At 37.0% G+C, this 25,516-nt stretch overlaps 1 protein-coding gene across 5 annotated transcripts in view; it reads left to right on the top strand.

The window, feature by feature from the left end:
• The first annotated feature begins 747 nt into the window (after positions 1 to 747).
• Ppp3cb (protein phosphatase 3 catalytic subunit beta) overlaps positions 748 to 25,516 on the top strand; it is a 47,765-nt gene continuing 22,996 nt past the window's right edge. For 4 of the 5 annotated variants that reach the window (XM_050126954.1, XM_050126951.1, XM_050126953.1 and 1 more), the window contains exons 1-8: positions 748 to 947; positions 14,531 to 14,731; positions 15,370 to 15,494; positions 18,704 to 18,815; positions 23,221 to 23,366; positions 24,066 to 24,205; positions 24,309 to 24,386; positions 24,491 to 24,585. In XM_050126954.1, coding sequence (XP_049982911.1) covers positions 863 to 947; positions 14,531 to 14,731; positions 15,370 to 15,494; positions 18,704 to 18,815; positions 23,221 to 23,366; positions 24,066 to 24,205; positions 24,309 to 24,386; positions 24,491 to 24,585 — 982 coding nt within the window. In that variant the 5' untranslated portion in view covers positions 748 to 862. The remainder of the gene's footprint in view (positions 948 to 14,530; positions 14,732 to 15,369; positions 15,495 to 18,703; positions 18,816 to 23,220; positions 23,367 to 24,065; positions 24,206 to 24,308; positions 24,387 to 24,490; positions 24,586 to 25,516) is intronic. The other variant, XM_050126952.1, reaches the window with a different exon arrangement.

Raw genomic sequence — 25,516 nt, 5'->3', positions numbered from 1 at the left:
ATTAATATATGTAGGTATAAATATATGTATACATACTTATGTACACACATACACATAAAAAAATTTTCCCCTGCTTGAATTAAGAGGGAGGCCATGCAGGTGAACCTTACAGATTCTTTAAATATCTGTAAGATGTCATTCCCTCAGTTTCCATGACTGGTGCTTAGACTTTTTCAGCTTAACTTAAAGGCCTTCATACTTTTGACCCTTCCAAACCCCAAATGCAAGGGTCAGAATAATATGCTGACCACACCCCTGTCACCTTTTCTTTTGAGACAGACACTCACTTTGTTGCCCTGACTGGTTAGACCGGGCTATAGACTTGAACTCACAGAGTTCCTGCCTTCCTCAGTTTCCCTAGGATAAATTCTATTTTAAATGATAATGCCACTTTTTTACAGTCTACAATGACTCCTTCATTCTTATCTCCAGTCACACAGTTACGGTTTTGTTGGTAAATTGTCATCTATTTGTCTAGTAGTGGGAAATTCTGAGATCTGACTACATCTCTTCATCTTCCTGGGCCAGGGAAATGTCCTTTCTTCTTTGCACTCCTCACAGCCCCTCACAGCCCCTAAATCTGGTCTGAAACCTCTCTTTACTGTCAAGACTGCATGCAAGGAATTTTCATCTGATCCCTTGGCCTGCTCTCGTTTCGGTAGTAGGCGCGGTAATTTTGCTCAAGTCCCTGGAGCCTGTCCCGCCCCCGCCCCCGCACGCGCGGTGCATGACGGTCTTAGCCCCTCTGAAGGGAAAGAGGGTCCGCCATGTTCCTCCGCGGCACCGCCGCTTGGCTCTGGTAGCCGCCGCCCCCGCCCCCAACCCCGCCCGGCCCGGCATTCAGCCGAGCCCCGGGCCCAGCATGGCCGCCCCTGAGCCGGCCCGGGCCGCGCCGCCCCCGCCCCCGCCCCCGCCGCCTCCTCTCGGGGCCGACCGCGTCGTCAAAGGTGAGAGGTGGCCGAAGCCCTGGGGACCTGGCGCGAGGCGCGGTGTGAGGGCGGGCGGGAGCCCGTCCCCTCGGGAGCGGGCCCGGCGGGGCGGGCGAGTGACTGGCTGCCTCCCTTGGGGAGTGGCCCCTGGGCGGGTCCCCGCTGGGCCGGGCTCCCGCTCGCCCTGCGGCCAGGCCGGGGGGTTTTGCGCGGGGCGTCGCTGACGCGGGGCTCTGGGCCGCCCGCCGCAGCGAGCCCCTTTCTTTCCTGCGCCGCCCGTTACCGGCGCGGGGCCCGCGGTGAGCTTCCTGCTCCGCGACAGCTGCGCTCCGGCTCGCCCGGGCCCCGAGGGGCCCCGATCCCCTTAGCCGTGCGCAGTCGCCATGAGCCGTCGGGCTCGCCCGGGTGCTGGCCCATGCCTGCTCCCCGGTGACAGCGTCTAGCGAGCGTCTGCCGCAGGGGGTTCACGTTCGCTCTTCAGGTGCCACCCAGCGCGGAAATTGGGGAAACCGTATGGGATTGGACCAGGGTGAAGGATCCAGACGTGATCCAGGAGTCCAGTCTTTTAACTGCAGACCCAGGGAGAAAATCATATTATAATAGAAAGAAGGCCAATTTCCCATATTGTAAGAAGTAGTAGTTTAAAAGCCGTCAACATTGATTAGAAAGGGTTACCTGTCGCCTCTAACCACACGACATAACTCTCTAGACGAAAAAGTGCAATCTTTCTCAGCCAGGGAGAAATTAATGGATAATTGTCACAGGTAAACAGATTTATTTACAATAGAGAAATTGGAGAGGCAGTTGAGAAGTCTAAGAGTCCAAGCTCTGAGAGAGCACATCAACCACAGATAATACTGTGGATGTTAGTAAGAACTTTGTAGTCAGTAGACAGATACTGTAAAATAAAGATTTCGTTATTTTGATTATGCTATTTTATCTTTAAAGGTGTTTTTATTGTCAAATTTATCTTCTCAGATATACTGGCACAGTGTTTAAAGCTCAGTTTTGAACTGTGACCATGGTTTGCCATTAAAATATTTTAAAACAAGAAACCCTTTTCTCCTTTGTGTGTGTGTGTGTGTGTGTGTGTTTTTTTTTAAGTTTAAAGTTTTCAGTCTGCACTTTCGGTTCTTAAAAGAATGACACATTTTTGAACCTAGGCCTTTATGGGTTGGGTTAGACATTAGAATGAATCAAATAGTTTATGAACTTCTTTTTCTGAGAAATATTTTTTTTCTTTAAGGGAAGAGAGATCAGTCATTGATCCTATCAAATCCTTTAATTTTATGGATGGGGATTGATCTAGAGGACATGACCTACCTCTTCATTTTCTTAACTATATTTTCTGTACGTTCAGATACTTTTCACCAGAATAAAAGCTGAAGTAGCTAGTCACATTCCCAAGCCATGCATTTGTGTTGTCCTCATGTGAATCTTGTATGTGGCAGTATTTTCCTGTGCTGCTTTACTGAAGCTGAAAGGAGATTCCAAGCATAAGGCCCCGGGGTGAGCTGTGAGTCCAGACACAGCCATTCACAGCTTATTGACTCGAAATTAAAACCATTTTCCTGTGGGAAAGGCGCTTGTTTGGAAATTTTCAATTAAGAGGCTTAAGGTTACCATATCTTGTGCAGTAGTTGTATCTTCTTAATGGATACAACTTTCATTTTCTTGTGGAATTTGTTAAAATTCCTGATACTACAGTGGCACACGTCTTTAATCCTAGCACTCTGGAGGTAGAGGCTGGAAGATTGGTATTAAGTTTGAGGTCAGTCTGGTCTATATAGCAAATTCCAAGCTAGCCAGAGTTACATAATGAAACCTGCCTCTAAATAAATAAATAAAACAAATTAAGCTCAGATTTCATTTAAGTTTAGGATAATGTTTTAACTTTTATATACACTGTTTCATGAGAATGTTTGGGGAATTGCCATTAGTATTGAGTTTAAATCTTACTCTCTGGAATTTTTCCTTGTCTTTAAATTTAGGCTCAGTGCTTCTACTCTAAAGACCTCTATTTTATGGACATGTAGGTTTTTTTTTTTATCTTGTTTTATGAGCATGGATATTTTGCCTGTCTGTTATATACTTGCACCCATGTGTGTGATGCCCCAGAGGGCCAGAAGAGGGTGTCAGATCTTGTAGAGCTGCAGTTACAGAAGGCTCTTAGCAGCCTTATGGGTGTTGGAAACCCAATTCAGATCCTTTGAAAGAGCAAGCAGTGAATGCTCTTAACTGCTGAGCCATCTTAAGTCCCAGGTAAGTAGGTTTTTAGGAGAATATAGAATGTTTTGTTTACTGTCACATTTAGGAAATGCACTTTATAAGTTTGGGAGATTTTTTAATACTATAGGTGATTCATTTATAAATATGATGAACATGTTACTAAACTTGTTAGCAATTCTTTGTCACTGGTCATGGTTTCCTGGTTAGTTTTACTCAGTTTCTGAGCCTAGTAGTCCAGCTACTGACTCAAATCAAACTCTCTTCATTTAAAAATTTAATACAGAGGCTGGTAGTTAACCCATGTACTGCTCTTTCAGAGAACCAGAGTTCTGTTCTCAGCGTCTGTGTCAGATAGCCCACAGCTTTCTAACTCCAGTTTCAAAAGATGTGATGCACTCACTCTTCTGCCCTGTGGGAAGCTGCATTCATTTGCTTATACTCCCGTACATACACATGCTTACACATAACTAAAAATAAAAATGAATCATTTAAAACTCTTAACCTGATGTGGTTAATCACAATGGCATGTATGTTCATAATCCCAGCACTTGGGAGGCTGAGAAAGGAGGATCATTCATTCAAGACCTGCCTGGGGCACATAGCGAGACTATGTTTCAGAAATTCCCAAAGTAAAATATTAAATAAATCACAATGTGTTCCTGAAGCTTCTGTTGCTTTTTTTTTTTTTGTATACATTTTTGTTAAGAACATGTAAACAAACATGTTGGTGAGATGGTGTACTGGGTAAAGGTACTTGCTGCCAAGCCTAATGACGAAGGTATGGGTAAGAAGCAGAGAATCAATTTCTCTTTAAAGTTGATCTCTGACCTCCACACAAATACATATACATACATGTGCAATAAATAAGTAGAATACATTTAATAGAATGCAGGCTTAACAAAAAAGAGAAAAAATGGAAACAAACTAGGAGAAATGTACTTTATTGCCATATCAGTAAAATGGTGTAATTGAAACGTAAAATTCTGATTTAGGAATATTTTTCACTCCTCACAGATTTACTTAACCTAATTTTGTCCAGTTACATTTTCTCAATAAATTGTGCATGTTTTGTTACATAAACTTAAAGCTAAAATGTCACTGACTTGATCAGTTCTGTTATCATAACATGAAATTCACCTTTATCCCATAGAGAGTAGTGTTTAGATTTATATACATTTTAGCACCCACAATGTAAAAGTTTTTCCTTTTAGTTTTTTTTATTTTTTCTTTTTTTTTTTTTTTTTGAGATAAGATTACTTTGTGTAAGAACTCTAGCTGTTCTGCAACTTGTTTGTAGACCAGGCTGGCCTTGAACTCACAGAGATCTTCCTGCCTCTGCTGTGAGTAAAGGTGTGTGCCACCACTGTAAGGCTCTCTTTGGTTTTTAAAGAAAAAATGACTGTACTTTCTAAGTTTGCAGTCAATGTGGCATTCATGTGGGTGTCAGTTCTCTTTCTACCATGTGGGTCCTAGCAGTTCAACTCTAGTTACGTCTGACTTGATTGATGGCAAGTGTCTGTACCTGCTTAGGCATTTCACATAGCTCCCTATTTTTTTTTTTTTTTTTTTTTTGAGACAAGAGGTTGACCTCAAAGTTGATTATTTAGCTGAGAGTGGCCTTGAACTTATCTTCCTGCTTTCACGAAGTGGTGGGTGTGCAGGGTGTACTACCCATTCCTGACAACAATTGATTTTTTATATTCAACATTTCCCTCCAGTTTTCTAGTTTCATTAGTCATAAATTATCACATTCTCATATTGAGTGAAAATGCTAAAGTGTATTTTGTTTTAAATGTATTTCTTTTTTAATGGGCAGCTTTATTCATTTAGGTTCCTCTGCTTATAAGTCTGAGATCATTTGCCAGACTATTTCCAGTACCTTTATTAGAGTTGTTCAGTTGTTGCCAGAGATTTGCAAATGATTCATATCTTGAGAATCACATAATGATTTTATTGTTGCTCACAGGTTTAATATTTTAAAAGCAGTTTGAATGTTAGTTTTGTTTACAAAATATCTTGCATAAAGATAACTCCTTAAAATGATTTTTCTTCTTTTTACCCATTAAAATTTTAACCCATACTAAGATAATTTTTTAGTACTATGTGTCCTAGAAAAAGCAAAGGAACAGAGACCATTAACTTATGTGTGTGTTTAAAAGAGAAGAGAAAGGACTATGGTAGTAAGTTATAAGAAAAATGCCAAGAAGGAAATTCAATTGCTCAGTAGAGAGCTAAAAGCCAGAGCTATTGAATGAATAAGCAAGGATTATAAGGGAAATTTTGGTGAAAAGAACCTTGATGTATTAAATGTGTTTTAGTGTCAGTCATATGACTTCATAAAAATGTTAATTTATATTTAGAGGTGAGATAATTGAGCTAATTATTTGATTGATTATACATAAAATTTATTTTAGGACGTCAGAGTTATAAGCTGGATGTTGTTGGTACATGCTTTTTATCCTAGTATTTAGGAGGCAAAGGTAGGTGAGTCTCTGAGTTCAAGGCCAGCCTGGTCTACAGAGCCAGTTCCAGGACAACCAGGGCTACATAGAGAAACCCTGTCTTGAAAAACAAAGTTATGAAGTAGTAATTGTTTATGCTTCATAACCTATAAAAAGAGTGGCATTGTAAAAGATAAAGTCTTGGAGCTGGAGGGATGGCTCAGAGCTTAAGAGCACTGGCTTTTGAGGTCCTGAGTTCAGTTCCCAGCAACCACATGGTAGCTCACAATCATCCATAATGGTGCCCTCTTCTGACATGCAGACATACACACAGGTGGAACACTGTATATAATAAATCAATAAAATTAAAAGAATAAAAAGAGGTAATACCTTGATCTTTGGGAATATCAGTACTCACAAAAAGTTAATAAATTTCTTTGAGTATGGATATGGTTAATATTTATTGCAGAACTAGCAAGTTGTCTCCGTTCAAATTAGGTAGTAATGTCCACTGGCAGTGCTCTTTTTTTTTTTTTTTTTAAAAGACAGAGTCTCACTATGTAGCCCCTCAAGGACCAGATTGGCCCTGAACTCAGATCATCTATCTGCCTGCATCTACGTCCGTCCCCAGTGCTGGAGTTAAAAATGTGTGCCACTACACTCTTCTTATGGGAGATAGATATATATTAATAAGAGAAATGAAGTCTTGAGGGATGGGCAGGATTGAAATAAGATAGGGTTGTTTATTTGTGCAACATTTGTTGTATACATGCTCTGTACCAGGCATTTTACTAGGTTTTTTTTTTTTTTTTGAAGGATGTAATTCAGTTGGTAGTATGCCTGCTTAGCATGCAGGAGCCTCAAGTTTCATCTCCAGTACCACATAAATCAGGCCTAGTGACACATCCCTGTAATCTTAGTATTTGGGAAGTTGAGTCGGGAGTATCAGAAGTTCAAGTACATCTTTGGCTATGTAGGGAATTTGAGGCCAGTCTGTGATATATGAGACCCTATTTTAAAATACTAAGATACAGTCTTAGTGTGGTTAGTATAGTGGGGTGACAGTTTAAATAAATACTGCACGTTAGAAACAAAGTGCTGTTAGAATGACAAAGGGATCTAACAATAATCTAAAGTTAAAGGAAAAGCATCACTAAGTGTTAATGTTTAGAGGTACTCCTTGAAAGGTGAGTGGGAATGGAATAGAGAAAACAGAAAAGTATAGAGTTTTTTTTTTTTTTAAAGCATGGTAGTAATATGTAAGGTGTTTAGCAAGGAATGGCAGATAAAGTTGGAAAAGAGCCTTTGTGTGTGTGTGTGTGTGTGTGTGTGTGTGTGTGTGTGTGTGTTGTTTTNCCAGGCTGGCCTTGAACTCACAGAGATCTTCCTGCCTCTGCTGTGAGTAAAGGTGTGTGCCACCACTGTAAGGCTCTCTTTGGTTTTTAAAGAAAACAATGTAAAAGTTTTTCCTTTTAGTTTTTTCTAGGTTTTCTTTTTTTTTTTTTTTTTGAGATAAGATTACTTTGTGTAAGAACTCTAGCTGTTCTGCAACTTGTTTGTAGACCAGGCTGGCCTTGAACTCACAGAGATCTTCCTGCCTCTGCTGTGAGTAAAGGTGTGTGCCACCACTGTAAGGCTCTCTTTGGTTTTTAAAGAAAAAATGACTGTACTTTCTAAGTTTGCAGTCAATGTGGCATTCATGTGGGTGTCAGTTCTCTTTCTACCATGTGGGTCCTAGCAGTTCAACTCTAGTTACGTCTGACTTGATTGATGGCAAGTGTCTGTACCTGCTTAGGCATTTCACATAGCTCCCTATTTTTTTTTTTTTTTTTTTTTTGAGACAAGAGGTTGACCTCAAAGTTGATTATTTAGCTGAGAGTGGCCTTGAACTTATCTTCCTGCTTTCACGAAGTGGTGGGTGTGCAGGGTGTACTACCCATTCCTGACAACAATTGATTTTTTATATTCAACATTTCCCTCCAGTTTTCTAGTTTCATTAGTCATAAATTATCACATTCTCATATTGAGTGAAAATGCTAAAGTGTATTTTGTTTTAAATGTATTTCTTTTTTAATGGGCAGCTTTATTCATTTAGGTTCCTCTGCTTATAAGTCTGAGATCATTTGCCAGACTATTTCCAGTACCTTTATTAGAGTTGTTCAGTTGTTGCCAGAGATTTGCAAATGATTCATATCTTGAGAATCACATAATGATTTTATTGTTGCTCACAGGTTTAATATTTTAAAAGCAGTTTGAATGTTAGTTTTGTTTACAAAATATCTTGCATAAAGATAACTCCTTAAAATGATTTTTCTTCTTTTTACCCATTAAAATTTTAACCCATACTAAGATAATTTTTTAGTACTATGTGTCCTAGAAAAAGCAAAGGAACAGAGACCATTAACTTATGTGTGTGTTTAAAAGAGAAGAGAAAGGACTATGGTAGTAAGTTATAAGAAAAATGCCAAGAAGGAAATTCAATTGCTCAGTAGAGAGCTAAAAGCCAGAGCTATTGAATGAATAAGCAAGGATTATAAGGGAAATTTTGGTGAAAAGAACCTTGATGTATTAAATGTGTTTTAGTGTCAGTCATATGACTTCATAAAAATGTTAATTTATATTTAGAGGTGAGATAATTGAGCTAATTATTTGATTGATTATACATAAAATTTATTTTAGGACGTCAGAGTTATAAGCTGGATGTTGTTGGTACATGCTTTTTATCCTAGTATTTAGGAGGCAAAGGTAGGTGAGTCTCTGAGTTCAAGGCCAGCCTGGTCTACAGAGCCAGTTCCAGGACAACCAGGGCTACATAGAGAAACCCTGTCTTGAAAAACAAAGTTATGAAGTAGTAATTGTTTATGCTTCATAACCTATAAAAAGAGTGGCATTGTAAAAGATAAAGTCTTGGAGCTGGAGGGATGGCTCAGAGCTTAAGAGCACTGGCTTTTGAGGTCCTGAGTTCAGTTCCCAGCAACCACATGGTAGCTCACAATCATCCATAATGGTGCCCTCTTCTGACATGCAGACATACACACAGGTGGAACACTGTATATAATAAATCAATAAAATTAAAAGAATAAAAAGAGGTAATACCTTGATCTTTGGGAATATCAGTACTCACAAAAAGTTAATAAATTTCTTTGAGTATGGATATGGTTAATATTTATTGCAGAACTAGCAAGTTGTCTCCGTTCAAATTAGGTAGTAATGTCCACTGGCAGTGCTCTTTTTTTTTTTTTTTTTAAAAGACAGAGTCTCACTATGTAGCCCCTCAAGGACCAGATTGGCCCTGAACTCAGATCATCTATCTGCCTGCATCTACGTCCGTCCCCAGTGCTGGAGTTAAAAATGTGTGCCACTACACTCTTCTTATGGGAGATAGATATATATTAATAAGAGAAATGAAGTCTTGAGGGATGGGCAGGATTGAAATAAGATAGGGTTGTTTATTTGTGCAACATTTGTTGTATACATGCTCTGTACCAGGCATTTTACTAGGTTTTTTTTTTTTTTTTGAAGGATGTAATTCAGTTGGTAGTATGCCTGCTTAGCATGCAGGAGCCTCAAGTTTCATCTCCAGTACCACATAAATCAGGCCTAGTGACACATCCCTGTAATCTTAGTATTTGGGAAGTTGAGTCGGGAGTATCAGAAGTTCAAGTACATCTTTGGCTATGTAGGGAATTTGAGGCCAGTCTGTGATATATGAGACCCTATTTTAAAATACTAAGATACAGTCTTAGTGTGGTTAGTATAGTGGGGTGACAGTTTAAATAAATACTGCACGTTAGAAACAAAGTGCTGTTAGAATGACAAAGGGATCTAACAATAATCTAAAGTTAAAGGAAAAGCATCACTAAGTGTTAATGTTTAGAGGTACTCCTTGAAAGGTGAGTGGGAATGGAATAGAGAAAACAGAAAAGTATAGAGTTTTTTTTTTTTTTAAAGCATGGTAGTAATATGTAAGGTGTTTAGCAAGGAATGGCAGATAAAGTTGGAAAAGAGCCTTTGTGTGTGTGTGTGTGTGTTGTTGTTTTTTTTTTCGAGATAGGTTTCTCTGTAGCTTTGGAGCCTATCCTGGAACTAGGTCTTGTAGACCAGGCTGGCCTTGAACTCACAGAGATCCACCTGCCTTTGCCTCTCAAATGCTGGGAACTTTGTGTTTCAAGTTGAAAAGCTGAAATGAAATTTAAGATTGTAACAGGAGGCAAACCTCTGGATGATTAAGGATGCAAGCTGTAGTTAGAATTAGACTTCCTGGTGTTGAAAACTATCTCTACCACTGAATAACCTCATGTAGACATGTTCTTAACATTCAAGGTCTAAGAACTAGAGTTAATATGGTCTTATTACAGAGTTTCTGGCATATTAATGAAGATAGTATGTGTATAGTATGTCCCATAGTACCTGGCCTGACATGTGGCCAGTACTGAATCAATGGTAGCCATCATTGTTACTGTTTTTTGAAGATTTTAAAGTAGAATAGTAATGTTATTGTTTTGAAAGCTAACTGATGAGATTGTGTGGAGCAAATTATTAAAGGAGGCAGAAGCTTTAATTAGCTTTAGTTATGTTAGTAGAGTAGTACAAGAAATGGATGACCAAAGCATCAATTAAAGGGAAGAAAAAAACCAGGTCTGATTATGCTTAATAGTAGTAGGAGGTAGATAGATATTGGATAAATGATGGAGAATGGGAATGAAACAGATAAACAACACTAAGGGATAATAAGACTAAATTTTGCTACCGAGAAACCCTGTCTTGAAAAACAAAAACAAAACAACAACAACAAAAAGACTGCATTTGCTTTATGGATTGAACAGTTAGAGTTGGAAGTACAGACTGCAGTTATTTGTTAAAGACTGATAATGGTCACATTGAGAAAGACCCTGATTCAGGTTACTCAGTAAAGTGCCTGTGGTACAATCATGAGGACTTGTGTTCAGATCCTCAGTATCCACTTTAAAGCCAGGGCCTCATGGGGAGGCAGAGACCATTGGTTGGTTAGTCTAGCAGCATCAGTCGACTCCAGATTTAGTGAGAGACCATGATTCAGAATATAAGGTGGGGGGTGGGGGTGGAATGATTCAGGAAGTAAAGCATTTCGGTGTAAGCCTGATAACCCAGGTTTGAGTATAGTATTCATGGTGGTAGAGAGACCTTCCAAACATATGGTAGGGCTCTTAAATTCTGCCTCAACCTGAACTAAATTGGAAAAACTATCTCAAAGAAAACTAAAACAAAAATAAAACTACATAAAATTTTGAGCTAGGTAATTTGGCTGTGCTTTGTTCTATTGAGAATGAATAGTAGAATTGAAGTTTTCAAGTAGAACTTAGATAAGAAATTGAGCGTGTATTGACACATTTCAGGAAATTCAGCAATGAAGATGTAAGAAAATAGAAAGATTTGAATAATCATAAAGACTTGGAGTCATGTTGGAACAGTGGCCGGATGATTAAGAGCCATTGTCCTGCAAAGATCCTGAGTTTAATTCTCTGTGCTCACATCCAGTGGCTTAACAACCACCTGTCACTCCAGTTCTGGTGGTTCTGATGCCCTTTTCTGGCCTCCATGGATATCCACACACATGTGGACTCAGGTCCACACTTATAAAATAAAAATATGACTAGAGAGATGGTTCGGTGGTTAAGAACACTTGTTACTTCTTACTTTTGCAGAAGACTGGTTTAGTTCCTAGCACCCACCTAATGGTTAACATCCATCCAGGATTCAAGTTCCAGGGAATATAACATTCTTTTCTGATCTTCATAGGTATCAGGCATGCACACGTATATACATGCAGATAAGCACTCATAAATCTAAAATAATTAAAATATACAAAAATAATGAATCTTTTAAAAAAGTCTAAAATTCCTAAAAGGGGAAATCTCCACAAAAATTTAAATCTAAGTGATGGGCAGTAGTGATACCATGACAAAAACAACAAAGAAGGAAACAAAATTTGATGAAGGGATACTTAAATAACAACCACAATTAATTCATCCCAGGGATGCTTTGCAAATTTGAAAATAATGCTATTGTATGAATGAATCTTTCCTTAGGTCATGTGACTACTCCATAGTTCTACATCAGACTGATGAGCCTTGGTTTGGTTTGGTTTTTGTGATGGAATCTCCCAGAGCTCAGGCTGGCCTTCAATTCTTATTCCTCCTGCCTTCACCTCCTAAGTGCTAGTGTAACAGTTATGCACCAGTGTTCCTGCCTGAGGAGCCTTTTGATGATCCCTTAGGTCAAATGATTTTGGCATTATGTTGATATAAAAACAGATGATCCTGCAGCATCATTTTTGACCTAGTTTGAGCTATGGCTCTGCACCTTGAGAAGCTACTTAACATCTCTGAGTCCATTGATGAAATGAAGATGAATTCTATCTGATCACACAAGATATCTCTGAAAATCATGCGAGACTGTGTATTGGAAAACATTTTATAGACTAAATGATAAATTGGCACTGCTACATAAATTGGTCTTAAGATACATGAGTATATTAGAAACTACCACATACTAATAGTTGAATAAGCTGTGTATATTGTGGATCATTTGATATATAGAGATAAATGACATAACCCCATTACTTTGAAGATAGGCATTTAACGATGCAAGTTGTAATAAAAGTATTTGCCATGTCCTGTGTTATCTGACCCCAAAAATAAAAGGTACTGTTAATGTAGGCTGGGAGTATTATAAAAATTTCCAAGAATGAAACACTAAATGAGATTTAAAGACAAGGACTAACAGAACGAGGTGTTTCCTGCATAAAACATCCTATTGTACCTGGGTGTGAGAAGCTAAGGTGGAAGATTGTGGAAGTTAAGATCAGCGTGGGCATAGTGAATTCCAGATGAGTCTGAGCTAGTGTGAGACCTTGTCTCAATTCCTCCAACATAAGGTGAGATTATATACCCAAAACGACATGCAAAGTAAATCAACCGTTGGTCTGTCTGTCGATTGGAACAGATTGTCACTGTGTAGCTTGGCTGGCTTGTACCTTGCTGCTCAAACTCAGAGACATACCTGCCCCTGTCTCCTGAGCACTGTTCTCCACACTACCATGCCTGACTAAAATAGTTTTTAAATTAATGTAATTTAAGAAATAAAAGCAAGTTAATGTCTGAAACAGAATATTTCAGAATATAAGGTAGTGGTAAAAGATAAGAGTAAAATATAGGTAGGTATTTCGTCATGAAGGACCTCTATATTATGATAAAGTAATTTGAATTTTAGAGATGGATAGAAATCAGCAGAGTGGTTAAGAGCATTTGCTGCTCTTACAGAGGACCTGTGTTTAGTTCCCGCACTCACATGGTGGTTCACAGCCATTCATAACTCCAGGTCCAGGTAATCAGATGCCCCTCTTCTGACTTCTTAGAACACCAGACATGCATATGGTACATATACATACATATATGCAGATAGAATACTCAAACACATAAAATAATTTCGGTTTTATATAGTGAAGCCAATCTGAAATGGAATATTGATGCTTGGATTTTAAAAATAGTACTCTGTATGTTTAGGCAAGTGGCTCAATTAGTAGAATGCTTGAGTACCTGAATTCCTTCCCCAGAACCCAGTGGGCAGTAAAGTAAGTTAAATTACATAGATAAACATTTGGCTTTAGTTTTATCTACATCCCTAAAAGATCATATTAAAGTTGTCGAGAAAACATTGTTTTTATGTTTGTATTAAGAACATGCAAGATGAACTTGCAAAGGTAAAGGTAAAGACACTTACTGCCCCACCCTGGTAGTCTGAGTTTGATTCTGGAACCCATGTATAGATGGAAGTGAAAAACCAACCTACAAATTAAATTTGTCTTCCAACCTCCACACATTTTGTGGCATAGTCACTCAATACATCATGCAGACCAGTGGTTCTCAACCTTCCTAATGCTGTGACCCTTTAATACAGTTCCTCATGTTGTGGTGACCCCAACCATAAAATTACTTTTCTTGCTACTTCATTACTGTACGTTTGCTACTTTTATGAATCATAATGAAAAAAAAATTGTTTTCCTGATGGTTGTAGGTGACCCCAGTGAAAGAGTCATTTGACCCCAAAGTCTCGACCCTCAGGTTGAAAACTGCAGATGTAGACACATACACACTATAATATTTGTTTTAAAAATGGCATGGAAGATTGTCTTATGCTTGCACTTTATTTCTATTCAGGTTTATGTAGTAATTATATTTTATAATATGAGTTCTGACTGAATGTATTGTGGTAAAGAAAATCTTTAGTTATCTTGAATTTTTTTTTCAAATCAATTCTCCTACTATTTTCAACAAAGAACATGTTCTTACATATAGTTTATTATTACCTCCCCCCCCCACCACTAGGGGTTGAATCTAAGGCCTTTCTTGTGAGACAAGCACTCTACCATGAGCCCAGGTCTTTAGCTAGGTAGCTTCCTTCATTTATACTTGTTTGTCTGCTTACTTATTTAATTTTGAGACAAGTCCTCAGTAGCCTAGGCTGACCTCAGATTTTATAGACCTAAAGAACTATAAAAGCTGGGTTTGGAGGAACACCTGTAATTCCAGCACTCAGGAGGTAGAGGCAGGTGGATCTCTCTGAGTTCATGACCAGCCTGGTCTACATAGTGAATTCCAGGAGAACCAGGACTATATAGTGAGACCCTTAAAAAAAAAAAGGGTGTGTGTGTTTGTGTATGTATGTATGTATGTGTGTGTGTAGGACCTGGGTTTCATCTCAAAATCACACAGAGTAGTGTTATTTGATCATTCTTTAAGAAAATTTTTTGATTAAATTAACATATCTATTAAATGAAGAAAACCTCTTTGAATATTTATGAAATTTATTTTCAGTTTTATTTACCTAAATCCAATTAGTTTCTTTGTTAATATTTTGTTACTTATTTTGTGTTCATTTAAAAATATGCAGCTGTCCCTTTCCCCCCAACTCATCGGTTGACATCTGAAGAAGTATTTGATATGGATGGGATACCCAGGGTTGATGTTCTGAAGAACCACCTGGTTAAAGAAGGTCGGGTAGATGAAGAAATTGCACTTAGAATTATCAATGAGGGTGCTGCCATACTGCGGCGGGAGAAAACCATGATAGAAGTAGAAGCTCCAATTACAGGTAAACTTGTGTTTTGGATGTTATTAAACCAGTATTTAGTTGATTGGAGATAAAGCTATTTTTTTTTCAATCACATTATATACTGATTGATATTAAATGGACATTGTCTTGATTTTATGGGTCTGTATTTTAAGTTTTTGTTTTTAATAAGCATACATGAGGCTAGTCTAATAGGCTTTTATGAAGGTTTCATCAGTTGTATTGGCCATACTTCAGTTTGATTCAGTATTTACTTTGCTCTTAATTACTAGTGGCAAATACCTTGATATTAATCAGAATCTTTATGTGATCATTTTAAGGTCATTGAAAAGTACTAAGTTGAAATGGGAGTTTTATTACTAGCAATATAATCTTGTCATCCTGTGAAGTGCTTACTTAGCTTCTAAAAAAGGAGCCTTATAAATTTACATGAAAAATTCATTACTGACATATCTTGTTACTTTTGTTACATCTTGTTTTAGATCTTGAGCACATGAGCACTTGGTTAAATATCATCTCTATGATGACTCTTTCTTGGGCCACTCTTCAGATTATTTCTTGATAGCAATTACAATATCTCATGTTACAGCAGTTAGAGTTTAAGTAATATTTGTTAATTCAGAGGCTTTTTTTCATATCTAATAATCTTCTTGTTTCAGTGTGTGGTGACATCCATGGCCAATTTTTTGATCTGATGAAACTTTTTGAAGTAGGAGGATCACCTGCTAATACACGATACCTTTTTCTTGGTGATTATGTGGACAGAGGTTATTTTAGTATAGAGGTAATAATTATATACTATCATTTGATTTGCTATTGTTAATATAGATTTTCTGTTAATTCCTAGTACAATAAGTTCCTAAAAATACTTGTATTGGGTTCTTTTTAATACCTCTGTATATTCTGAAATTTGTAGGAAAAGCTATTATTTATTCCTTTTTTCAGACCATTCAATTAGTTTTCTTTGTATTGTTTCTTATAATTACTGTTTTTTTCCCCAGTGGAAATGATAAGCAGACTGAGGTCTTTATTGTCTTGTTATCTCATGGCTTATGAGCTAATGATAGTCATTTCTTTACCTCTCTTGCCACTAAGGGCATTAAACCATGAAATTCTTAAAGTGAAGCATTCATTATATAATGCTTTTATTGCTCTGTAGATCTATTTCATCATGATGCTATTAAGACTTAAGAATATCCAAAACATTTTTTTTTAAACTCTTAAGAGGCATTAAAATGACCTATTGTTCGTCACTTAATTCAGTGATTCTTTTTGCTCCTTTTTATTTTGAATGTATAAAGTATGGAAAATACAGATGTAGGTTCTAACATATATATCTCTTTATTTAAATGAATATGGAACCATATTAAACATTTTTTTCTATCTTGTCTTTACATAATCTGTAAAATGTCGCATTTTACATACTGGTAAATACAAACCTACAGAATCATTTTCCATTGAATAAACAAACTTTAGCTTCTTGTTAGACACTTAAAATTACCATTTTCTTTTATGAAATTAGTCTTTTCATTACAAATGATGTCTTATTGGGACATTGTAATCCTATATTTCTGTGTATTTACCCTATTACTTCTATAGGGCAGATTTGTAGGTAGACTTGTGACTTGCTTAGTGAAAGCTCTGTCAGTATATAATTTATATTACACGTTTAATATATTCCAACCAGGTTTAAGCATTAACAGATACTGGTTAATTTAGTCCTCAGAACATTGTTATGAGGTAAGTACTGTTATTTATCCATTCATTAGATGAGGAACCTAAGGTTTGAAGTTAAATTAACTTGGCCAAAGTTATATAGTTAGTAAGTGGCTCAATCAAGCAGTCTGAATCTAAGATTGTGCTATTGTGCTTTTCATCACCTGTCTTAATAGGTACTGAGGCCTTTTTTTTTTTTTAAGGATTTATATATTATGCCTACAGTGTTCTGCCTGCATATTTGCCTGTGGGCCAGAAGAGGGCACCAGATCTTCTTAGATAGTTTTGAGCCACCATTTGGTTGCTGGGACTTGAACTTAGGACCTCTGGAAGAGCAGCCACTGCTCTTAACCTCTGAGCCATCTCTCCAGCCCTACTGAGTGAGGCCTTCTTACCTGGCAAATTTCCATTCTACTTAGTGTTGTGTATATCCACTTTTAAGGTGTTTTTAGTATATTGTACTTCTCAATAAGGACTTTATGACTGTGTTCATTCCTTTCCTTAGGAATTTTATTATCCTAGGATTTTCTTCCCATTCATATTTTCATTATCAAACTCTTTAATCTTTGCTGAATTACCTCGAGGCTTTAAGAAAACTTCGAAAATGGTCTTGCCTAACAAAGAACTTAGTATAATTGATAAAATCAGTGAAGTAAAACTTAGTTGTTACTGAGCATGTTGGTGTATATGTACTCATTTAAGACTATTTTGTAGTTTAGTTAGTTAATAATACTGTTACAGAAAAGAAAAAGAATCAAAACCAAGAACAGTTAGTTTTAGTAGATGTTTCTTTGGTTTTACCTTTCCTTTCCCCCAAGAAAATGAAGGTCTAAAAAGTTATGCACTTCAGTGTACTTGGTTAAAATAATTTTTTTCTTTTATTTTTCTCCTTTTTCATCCTCCTCCCCAAATGGCCCCAAGGGTTCCTCTGTGTAACAGCTTTCGCTGTCCTGAAACTCACTCTGGATAGATCCTTCAGATCTGTCTCCCAAGTGCTGGGATTAAAGGCGTGAGCCACCACACTCAGTTCTGACTTTTCTTTTTTTTCTTTTTTTTTTTTTCTTTTATTTGGTTTTTCGAGACAGAGTTTCTCTGTAGCTTTGGAGCCTGTGCTGGAACTAGCTCTTGTAGACCAGGCTGGCCTTGAACTCACAGAGATCCTCCTGCCTCTGCCTCCCGAGTGTGCGCCACCATCGCCCGGCTCTAACTTTTCTTTTTGTATGATTGTATAAGCCATATTTGTTTTTACTTGAAATGGCCCTTTCTTCTTAAAACAATACATAAAATGTTAGTTTTTTATGTTAAATCTAGAGAAATGCGTGTATTCAAGATGCTGTTTGTTTCGATGTTTTTGTTATAAAAATTTCATTTTCTTTGAATTAAATTAAATCAGTGGTTTTCAGATTTCCTAATGCTGCTGCCCTTTAATACAGTTCCTCATGTTGTGGTGACGCCCAGCCATAAAATTATTTTTGTTGCTATTTCATAACTGTAATTTGCTACTGTTATGAATTGTAATGTAAATATCTGTGTTTTATGATAGTGTTAGGCTGCTCCTGTGAAAGGGCCGGTCAACTCCAAAGGGGTCAAGACCCACAGGTTGAGAACCACTGGATTAGCTAGCTAATAAACACCTGCGTTATGTAAGGAAGTGTTTGCAAACAACAAAGCAAATATAGAACTTGGCCCCTTTGTTAGGCAGTGTGGCATAATGCTTAAGATGAAAGGATCAAAACCTGTATTTCTTCAGAGCTGTGTGATTTGTGGACAAGTTACTTAGCTTACTGATTTAGTTTCCTTATATGTAAAATAGAGGTAATATGATAATTGCTTTTTAGCCTTTTGGCTAAGATAAAGTGGAGATCATATATCATATTGTTTGAGAAATAAAAGAAACAATTTTTGTTTGAGAAGAATTGTCAAGCACTCCAGTGCTCAGCACATTGGTAAATACTCTTCTGTTAGCTTTTTTTGTTTTAGTGTTTTTTTTTTAATTATTAAGGAAGAAGCCATTTTGCTAAGTTACATTAAATAATCTATAAATCTTAATTAGATTGATTTATTAATTCAACAAATATTCTTTGGTCTTCTATTTGCTAGATACTTTTCTAGGAGAATCAGAAACAGTAATACAAAGTCTGATTTCATAAAGCTTGTTATTATGGATTAAATATAAAGAGTAACAGAATTATAAGGTTAATATAGTTAAAAGAAGCAAAGATCAACATAGTTAAATAAAATTTAAGAAAAATTCACTGGAAACATTTTCTTTTGCAGTGTGTCTTATATTTATGGGTCTTGAAGATTCTATACCCAAGCACATTATTCCTTCTGAGAGGCAACCATGAATGCAGACACCTTACTGAATATTTTACCTTTAAGCAGGAATGTGAGTACTTTCAGGGAAAATATTTTCAGTGCTTCTTTTGGGATGACATAGGTAGTAAGAGATATGAAGACTTTACAGTATAACACATAAGAACAGATTCCATGTACATTTTTGAGAAAAAAATGTTAAGTATTTTCAAGTTTTATTTCCTGTTAACATTTTATGGATGTACCTAAGAATAGTTTGGATTTTTTTCATATATTTTTGAACGTCTTAAAAGTGGTGTGATAACTTTATGTATTTATAAAGCTATATGTATTTAACAAAGACCAAGAGAGGTGGTGGTATTGTTTCATGACAGATTTTTATCAAAAGATTTATTTTTATTTTATGTGTTTGAGTGTTTTTTCTGCATGCACGTATGTATGTACCACATGTATGCCTGGACGTCAGAAGATCCCATGGAACCTGAGTTACAGTTGGTTATGAGTTGCTATGTGGATGCTTGGAATCTAACTCTGGTCCTCTGCAAGAACAACCAGTGCTCTAAATCTCTGAGCCATATCTCCAGGCCTCCTTTGCAGACTTCTGTGTCTCAATTTTAAGGCATCCTGAAAAACATATATTTATCTTGTCACCATTATAGACCATTTCAAACATAGTTAATGAACTCAGATTACTATTTCTTAAAATTTATTTTTACTGCTTTAAATTTTGTGTATGTCTTTGGGTATGTATGTGTACATATGTGGAGTACTCCTGGAGGCCAGAAGCATCATATCTCTCTGAAACTGGAGTTAGAGATGCCTGTGAGTTGCTTGGTATGCATGCTGGGAATTGAACTGGGGTCCTTTGGAAGAACAAGTGCACTTAGCCATTGAGCCACTTCTCCATACCTGAATTGAAATTCTTAACCTACAGTATTTATCCTTTTTCTTGCTAATAAAGCAATAATAACCTATCCACCACTAGATGATATAGAGCAGTGTTGACTTTTTTTCATACTTTAAACTTGCATGTGGTGATATTTTGTTTGTGCTTTAACAAATAAAGCTTGCCTGAGAATCAAGAGTGTGGAGTGAGCCACTAGTTAGCCATAGAGGCCAGGCCACACATCTTTAATCTCAGAATTCGGGAGGCAGATGGTTCTCTGTGAGTTAAAGGCAACCCTGGGCTATACTACATTGATCCAGTCTCAAAGTGACACAGCCAGGAGGTGGGGGCTCACACCTTTAATCCCAGTATTTGGGAGTCACCCACACCTTTAATCCACTAGGGAGGTGGAGACAAGAAAGGGATATGGCTGAGAGAAGAGAGGAATATAAGGAGAGGAGACACAAGTGCAAGGCATTCAGTCTAAGGACTTGAAGAGGCAGGATGATTTTGTAGAGGTAGGAACTAATGGCTTGATGGCTCTGCTTTTCTGATCTTTCAGCTTTCAGCCCCTAATATCTGACTCCAGGTTTCTGTTATTAAGACCAATTATAAATTGCAATATGTTGAGCTTGTTTAATTAATATCTGCAACCATATTAAGTCTTCAAATTAAGTTCTGAAAATAGGAGTTTAATCCATGACGTTAGAGGGACCTCTTGTACATACACAAATGTATATATTGTATGTCTCATAAAAGTATATAGTATTTACTTATAACTTGTGTATATTCTCTCATAGACTATCTTTAATACCTACTATGGCGTAAATGCTGTGAAAATAACTGAAGTTATTGTATTGTTTAGGAAATACTTGAAAGGGAACAGATAAGTCTATGTGTTGATTGTGAAGGAATTTTTTTTCTAAATAATTTTTGATCAGAGGTTGGCTTAGTCAACAGATAAAGAACCCACTAATACAGAGAACTGATTGTAATTTTAAAACTGCCTGGGCATGACAGCACATGTGTTTAATCTTAGCCCTTAGAAGGCAGGGGTAGGCAGATCTCTCTGTGTTTGAGGCCAGTCTGGTCTACATAGCAAGTTCCAGGGCTGCATATTTGAGACCCTGTCTTTAAAAAAACTTAAAAGTAGAGACATGTAGACAAAGAAGAAACAACATAGAATACAGCCGTCTAACTTCAAGAATGAGGCAGTCAAAAACATAAGATGAAATATAGAAAATACGTGTTGATTTAAAAGTTCAAATTAAAATTTTTATTAAACCACATTGCTAAACAGTTGACTTATCAGTTAAGATTCACTGGGTGCTTAATGTATAGGAATTTTCTATTTTTAGATTTATTTGTAATTATGTATATGTGCATGTGTCTCTCTGGGAGTTGGTGAGTGTCAGTGCCTGTGAAGACCAGAGACTTGGAAAGGCCTGGAACAATTTCAGATAGTTGTGAGCCACCTGATGTATATGCCAAGACTCAGACTCCAGTGCTTTGGAAGAGCAAGAAGTTCTCTGAGTTGCTGAGCCATATCCTTAGCTCCAGGAGTTTTCTTATGTTTGGTTGTTAACTAAAGATTAAGGTTTAATAATCCTCCCTACCCCCATGCATGTGCATATTTTATATTTTTGGTTGTGAGCCTAGCCTTCTATAGTGGCTGAGCCATCTCTCCAGACTGCATGTGCATATTTTCCCACATTTTGACCCAGGCAGAAAGACACCATAGGACTCCTTAGTAGTAGCTCTCAGCTAGGACACCCTGAGGTTAAGATAGACTTGTGTCAGTCCGGGGTGGGGGTGAGGCTGGCCGGTTGGCAGCAGCGCAAGCCTTTGCCTTTATTTCCAGCACTTGGGAGGCAGAGGCAGGTGGATCTCTGACTTCAAGGCTAGCCTGGTCTACAAGTGCAGTTCCAGGACAGACTCCAAAGCTACAGAGAAACCCTGTCTTGAAGAATCAGAAAGAGAAAAAAAAGATAGACTTCTGTCTTGAAGTTAGAAGTAAATAAATAAGGGGGGGTTTGAGAACTAGGGTCTTTTTTTTTTTTAAGATGACTATCAAATATCCATTTAAAAAGTCACTTAAAACATGTAGAAATTTAAAAGCGTATTGGACTCAGGAATGTGCATATTTCCTTAAAAATAAATGATAATTTGATTTGATAGGGTTTTTTTCTTTCATGTATTTCTGATTAGCTTCCTGCTTTATTGCTTGTTTTAAGCCTTTATTTAGATAAGAGGAACCTGGTGCTCCTCCAATTTTTTAAGTGGGTGAACTTTGAATTTCATTGTGATGATGTGATCTTATTGTAATAATAATTTTAGGGTTGCTTAGTATTAGAATTCAGTTAGTGTTAAAACTTTAATCCCAAAGTACAGTTTTATTTATTTGTTTGTTTGTTTATTTTTTTAAGTGTATTGGTGTTTTGCCATGGGTGTAGAGTCCCCTGGACCTGGAGTTACATTCAGACAGTTGTAAACTGCCATGTGGGTGCTGGGAATTGAACCCGGGTCCTCTGGAAGAGCAGTCAGTGCACTGAGCCATCTCTCAGCCCCTTTAATTTTTTTTAATTAGTTGTATGGAAGTTCAAAATTGAACTGTTTTTAGAAATTTTATTTATTTATTTATTTATTTGATTTTCGAGACAGGGTTTCTCCATAGCTTTTGATTCCTGGCCTGGAACTAGCTCTTTTTTTTTTTTTTGTTTTGTTTTTTGTTTTTTTGTTTTTCAAGACAGGGTTTCTCTGTCTTTGGAGCCTGTCCTGGAACTCGCTCTGTAGACCAGGCTGGCCTCGAACTCACAGAGATCCGCCTGCCTCTGCCTCCCGAGTGCTGGGATTAAAGGCGTGCGGCATCACCACCCGGCTATTTACTTATTTTTAAATAATATTTTAGGACCATCAACTACATATCCAAAATAAATTTAGAGAGAACACATATTTATCTTTGTGAGACTGATAACTTTGCATATTTCTGTTGACTCTTAGGATGGAAGAGGCTTTAAAAAAATCTTTGTACTGTAAACTTCAGTCTTCATGGTGTTATATTTCTGTGAATCTTAACAGTTGTATAGTATTGGTCACCACTGTATTCATGGTACAGAAGTTACTTTGTGCCGTAAATTCATTTTTGCTGATTTTTGTTGTTGTTGTTGTGCTTTTTTACCCAGTCTCAACTTCTGACTCCATGTAGGTGTTTCTGTGTTATAGTTTCCCTACTTTGGTTTTAGTAGTCAGTTTAGGACATTTCCCTTTAATAGTTGAAAGTAGCTATTTCAAACTCACTGAAAAAGAAAAACTATATTATGAAGAGAATAAGAAATAAAAATCCAGTATTGGTGTATATTTTAAGAATAATTGGGCTTGTGAGATGCTTCAGTAGATAAAGGCACTTGAGACCAAACCTGATAATCTGAGTTCCATCACCTAAACCCATGTTATGGAAGGAAAGAACTGAATATTGCAATTGTTGCAATTGTGTGTGTACACACATACACATACACACATACATCTAAATAAATGTAAAAACAAATTTAAAATAACTGAAATTTTTCAAATGCTAATATTTTTCTCTTTCTAGGTAAAATTAAGTATTCCGAAAGAGTCTATGAAGCTTGTATGGAAGCTTTTGACAGCTTGCCGCTTGCTGCACTTCTAAACCAACAATTTCTTTGTGTTCATGGTGGACTTTCACCTGAAATACATACACTGGATGATATTAGGAGAGTGAGTATAACCAACCTCTGAAGTTGGTTTCTTTTCACAGTATTCTTTTTATTATTATTATTATTAGAATTATTTATTATATACAGTGTTCTGTCTGTCTGCGTGTCTGCCTGCAGGCCAGAAGAGGGCCCCAAATCTTACTACAGGTGGTTGTGAGACACCATGTGGTTGCTGGAAATTGAACTTAGGACCTCTTGAAAGAGCCATTTCTTCAGCCCCTGTTCACAGTATTTTTGATTTAGAGAGGTTTTTGTTTTTTAAGACAGGGAAATCTCTGTAGATCAGGATGACTTTGAATTCAGAGATCTGCCTGCCTCTGCCTCCCTGAAGCCACCGCCCAGATAGAGAGTTTTTAAAATCTTCAAATTTAGCATTAGATTTATTTTCACTGGTAAGATTAGGTATTGATAAAAATTAATGTTGCCGAGCAGTGGTGGCACATGCCTTTAATTCCACCACTGGGGAGGCAGAGGCAGGCAGATATCTGAGTTTGAGGCCAGCCTGGTCTATAGAGTGAGTTCCAGGACAGCCTGTCTTGGGGGGAAAAAAATTAATGTACTGACTAATAGACTGATTTCAAAGAAATACCTCTTGATCGTTTAGAACAGTGTAGTGCAGACTGTATTCAAGTTGCTATCCCTTATATACATTTTGTCTTCACTTGGTGAGTTATTTCTTCTTTGTGTCTTTTATTCACAGTTAGATAGATTTAAAGAGCCACCTGCATTTGGACCAATGTGTGACTTGTTATGGTCTGATCCTTCTGAAGACTTTGGAAATGAAAAATCACAAGAACATTTTAGTCATAATACTGTTCGAGGATGTTCTTATTTTTATAAGTAAGGAAAATGTCCAAAACTAATCACATTTTAATTATGTAACATAATTTGTACTTCATACAAAAAGGATGGTTTTACTTAATTTACTGTTTTCCCCCTGCAGCTATCCAGCAGTGTGTGAATTTTTGCAAAACAATAATTTGTTATCGATTATTAGAGCTCATGAAGCTCAAGATGCAGGGTAAGAATTCTGTTTCCCTGACCCAAATTTACACTTGAATGCATATCATACTTAGTGATCATGATTGATGCTTTACGATGCATATTAAGCTATTTGTTTTGCAGCTATAGAATGTACAGAAAAAGTCAAACTACAGGGTTCCCTTCATTAATAACAATTTTTTCGGCACCTAATTACTTAGATGTCTACAATAATAAAGGTAAGATGTTGTTGATAAAAAGAAAAATCTGTATAGACAACTTAGCCTTTTAATTTACTTTAAAAAATATTAGGGGGCACTGTTTGAAACTGTCCAAATCTCATAAAAACTAAGATATAAGGGAGGGGAGAGAAAAAGAAGTAAAATTGAAAATGTGCAACCAAGTTGTGTGCAACCTGCTCTGCAACCTGTTGCTCATAAAGCCATTTGTAAAAGTGCTCAGAGTTAAGCACAACCACAGACGATTTTGAGTTAAGTACAACCACAGATGATTTTCTTAAACCCCCTCGCTTAAATCTTCTTTTATAACTGAAAGAATGTTTTCTTGTCTGTATAAAGTTGTTGCTATCACCGTTTTATTTGCAGTGTCTGCTTGTTTATTATGTTGTTTGTTTTATGTTCATAAGTATAGGTTTTCTTTTCTTGTTTTAGAGTTTTCTTTTGTCCCAGTATTTTATTACTGCCTCAAGATTTTATTTGAGCCTTAAAAATAATCCCCTATGGTCTGCTTTTAGAAGGCTCCCTCTCTTCCTTTCATTTGCCTTTAGATTTTTCTTATATCCTTCTTTACCTCCTTTTCCAGTAGCGTCCATTTTCCTTCCTTTGCTCCTAATTTTATCTGACTATAAAGATTAGATTTCATTTCATTCTTAACATAACTTACTGATTGAGAAGCTTCAGGGTCATAATCTAGTTAAATATGTTCTTGGGACATGGAAGATGATATGGGGCTTTACATAGTTCATGTCTTCAGAGGAGAGAACTTAGAGGCCAGTTTCTATTCTGTCTTGACATGTCTAGAATTCAGTTGACTATTTCGTAGCTTCAGAGTTAGACTAGAGTAGATGTGCCAGGATAAATCAACAGAAGGTAGATGATGTTAAAAGGTGCATTTAGAAAGATAATGAGGTCATTGCTAATTGCGGGTCAT

The sequence above is a fragment of the Alexandromys fortis genome, unplaced genomic scaffold (assembly GCF_014885135.2).
Source record: "Alexandromys fortis isolate MF-2015 unplaced genomic scaffold, M_Fortis_MF-2015_v1.1 scaffold_233, whole genome shotgun sequence".
Taxonomy (NCBI): Eukaryota; Metazoa; Chordata; class Mammalia; order Rodentia; family Cricetidae; genus Alexandromys; species Alexandromys fortis.
This window is presented reverse-complemented; position numbering and strand designations above follow the sequence as displayed.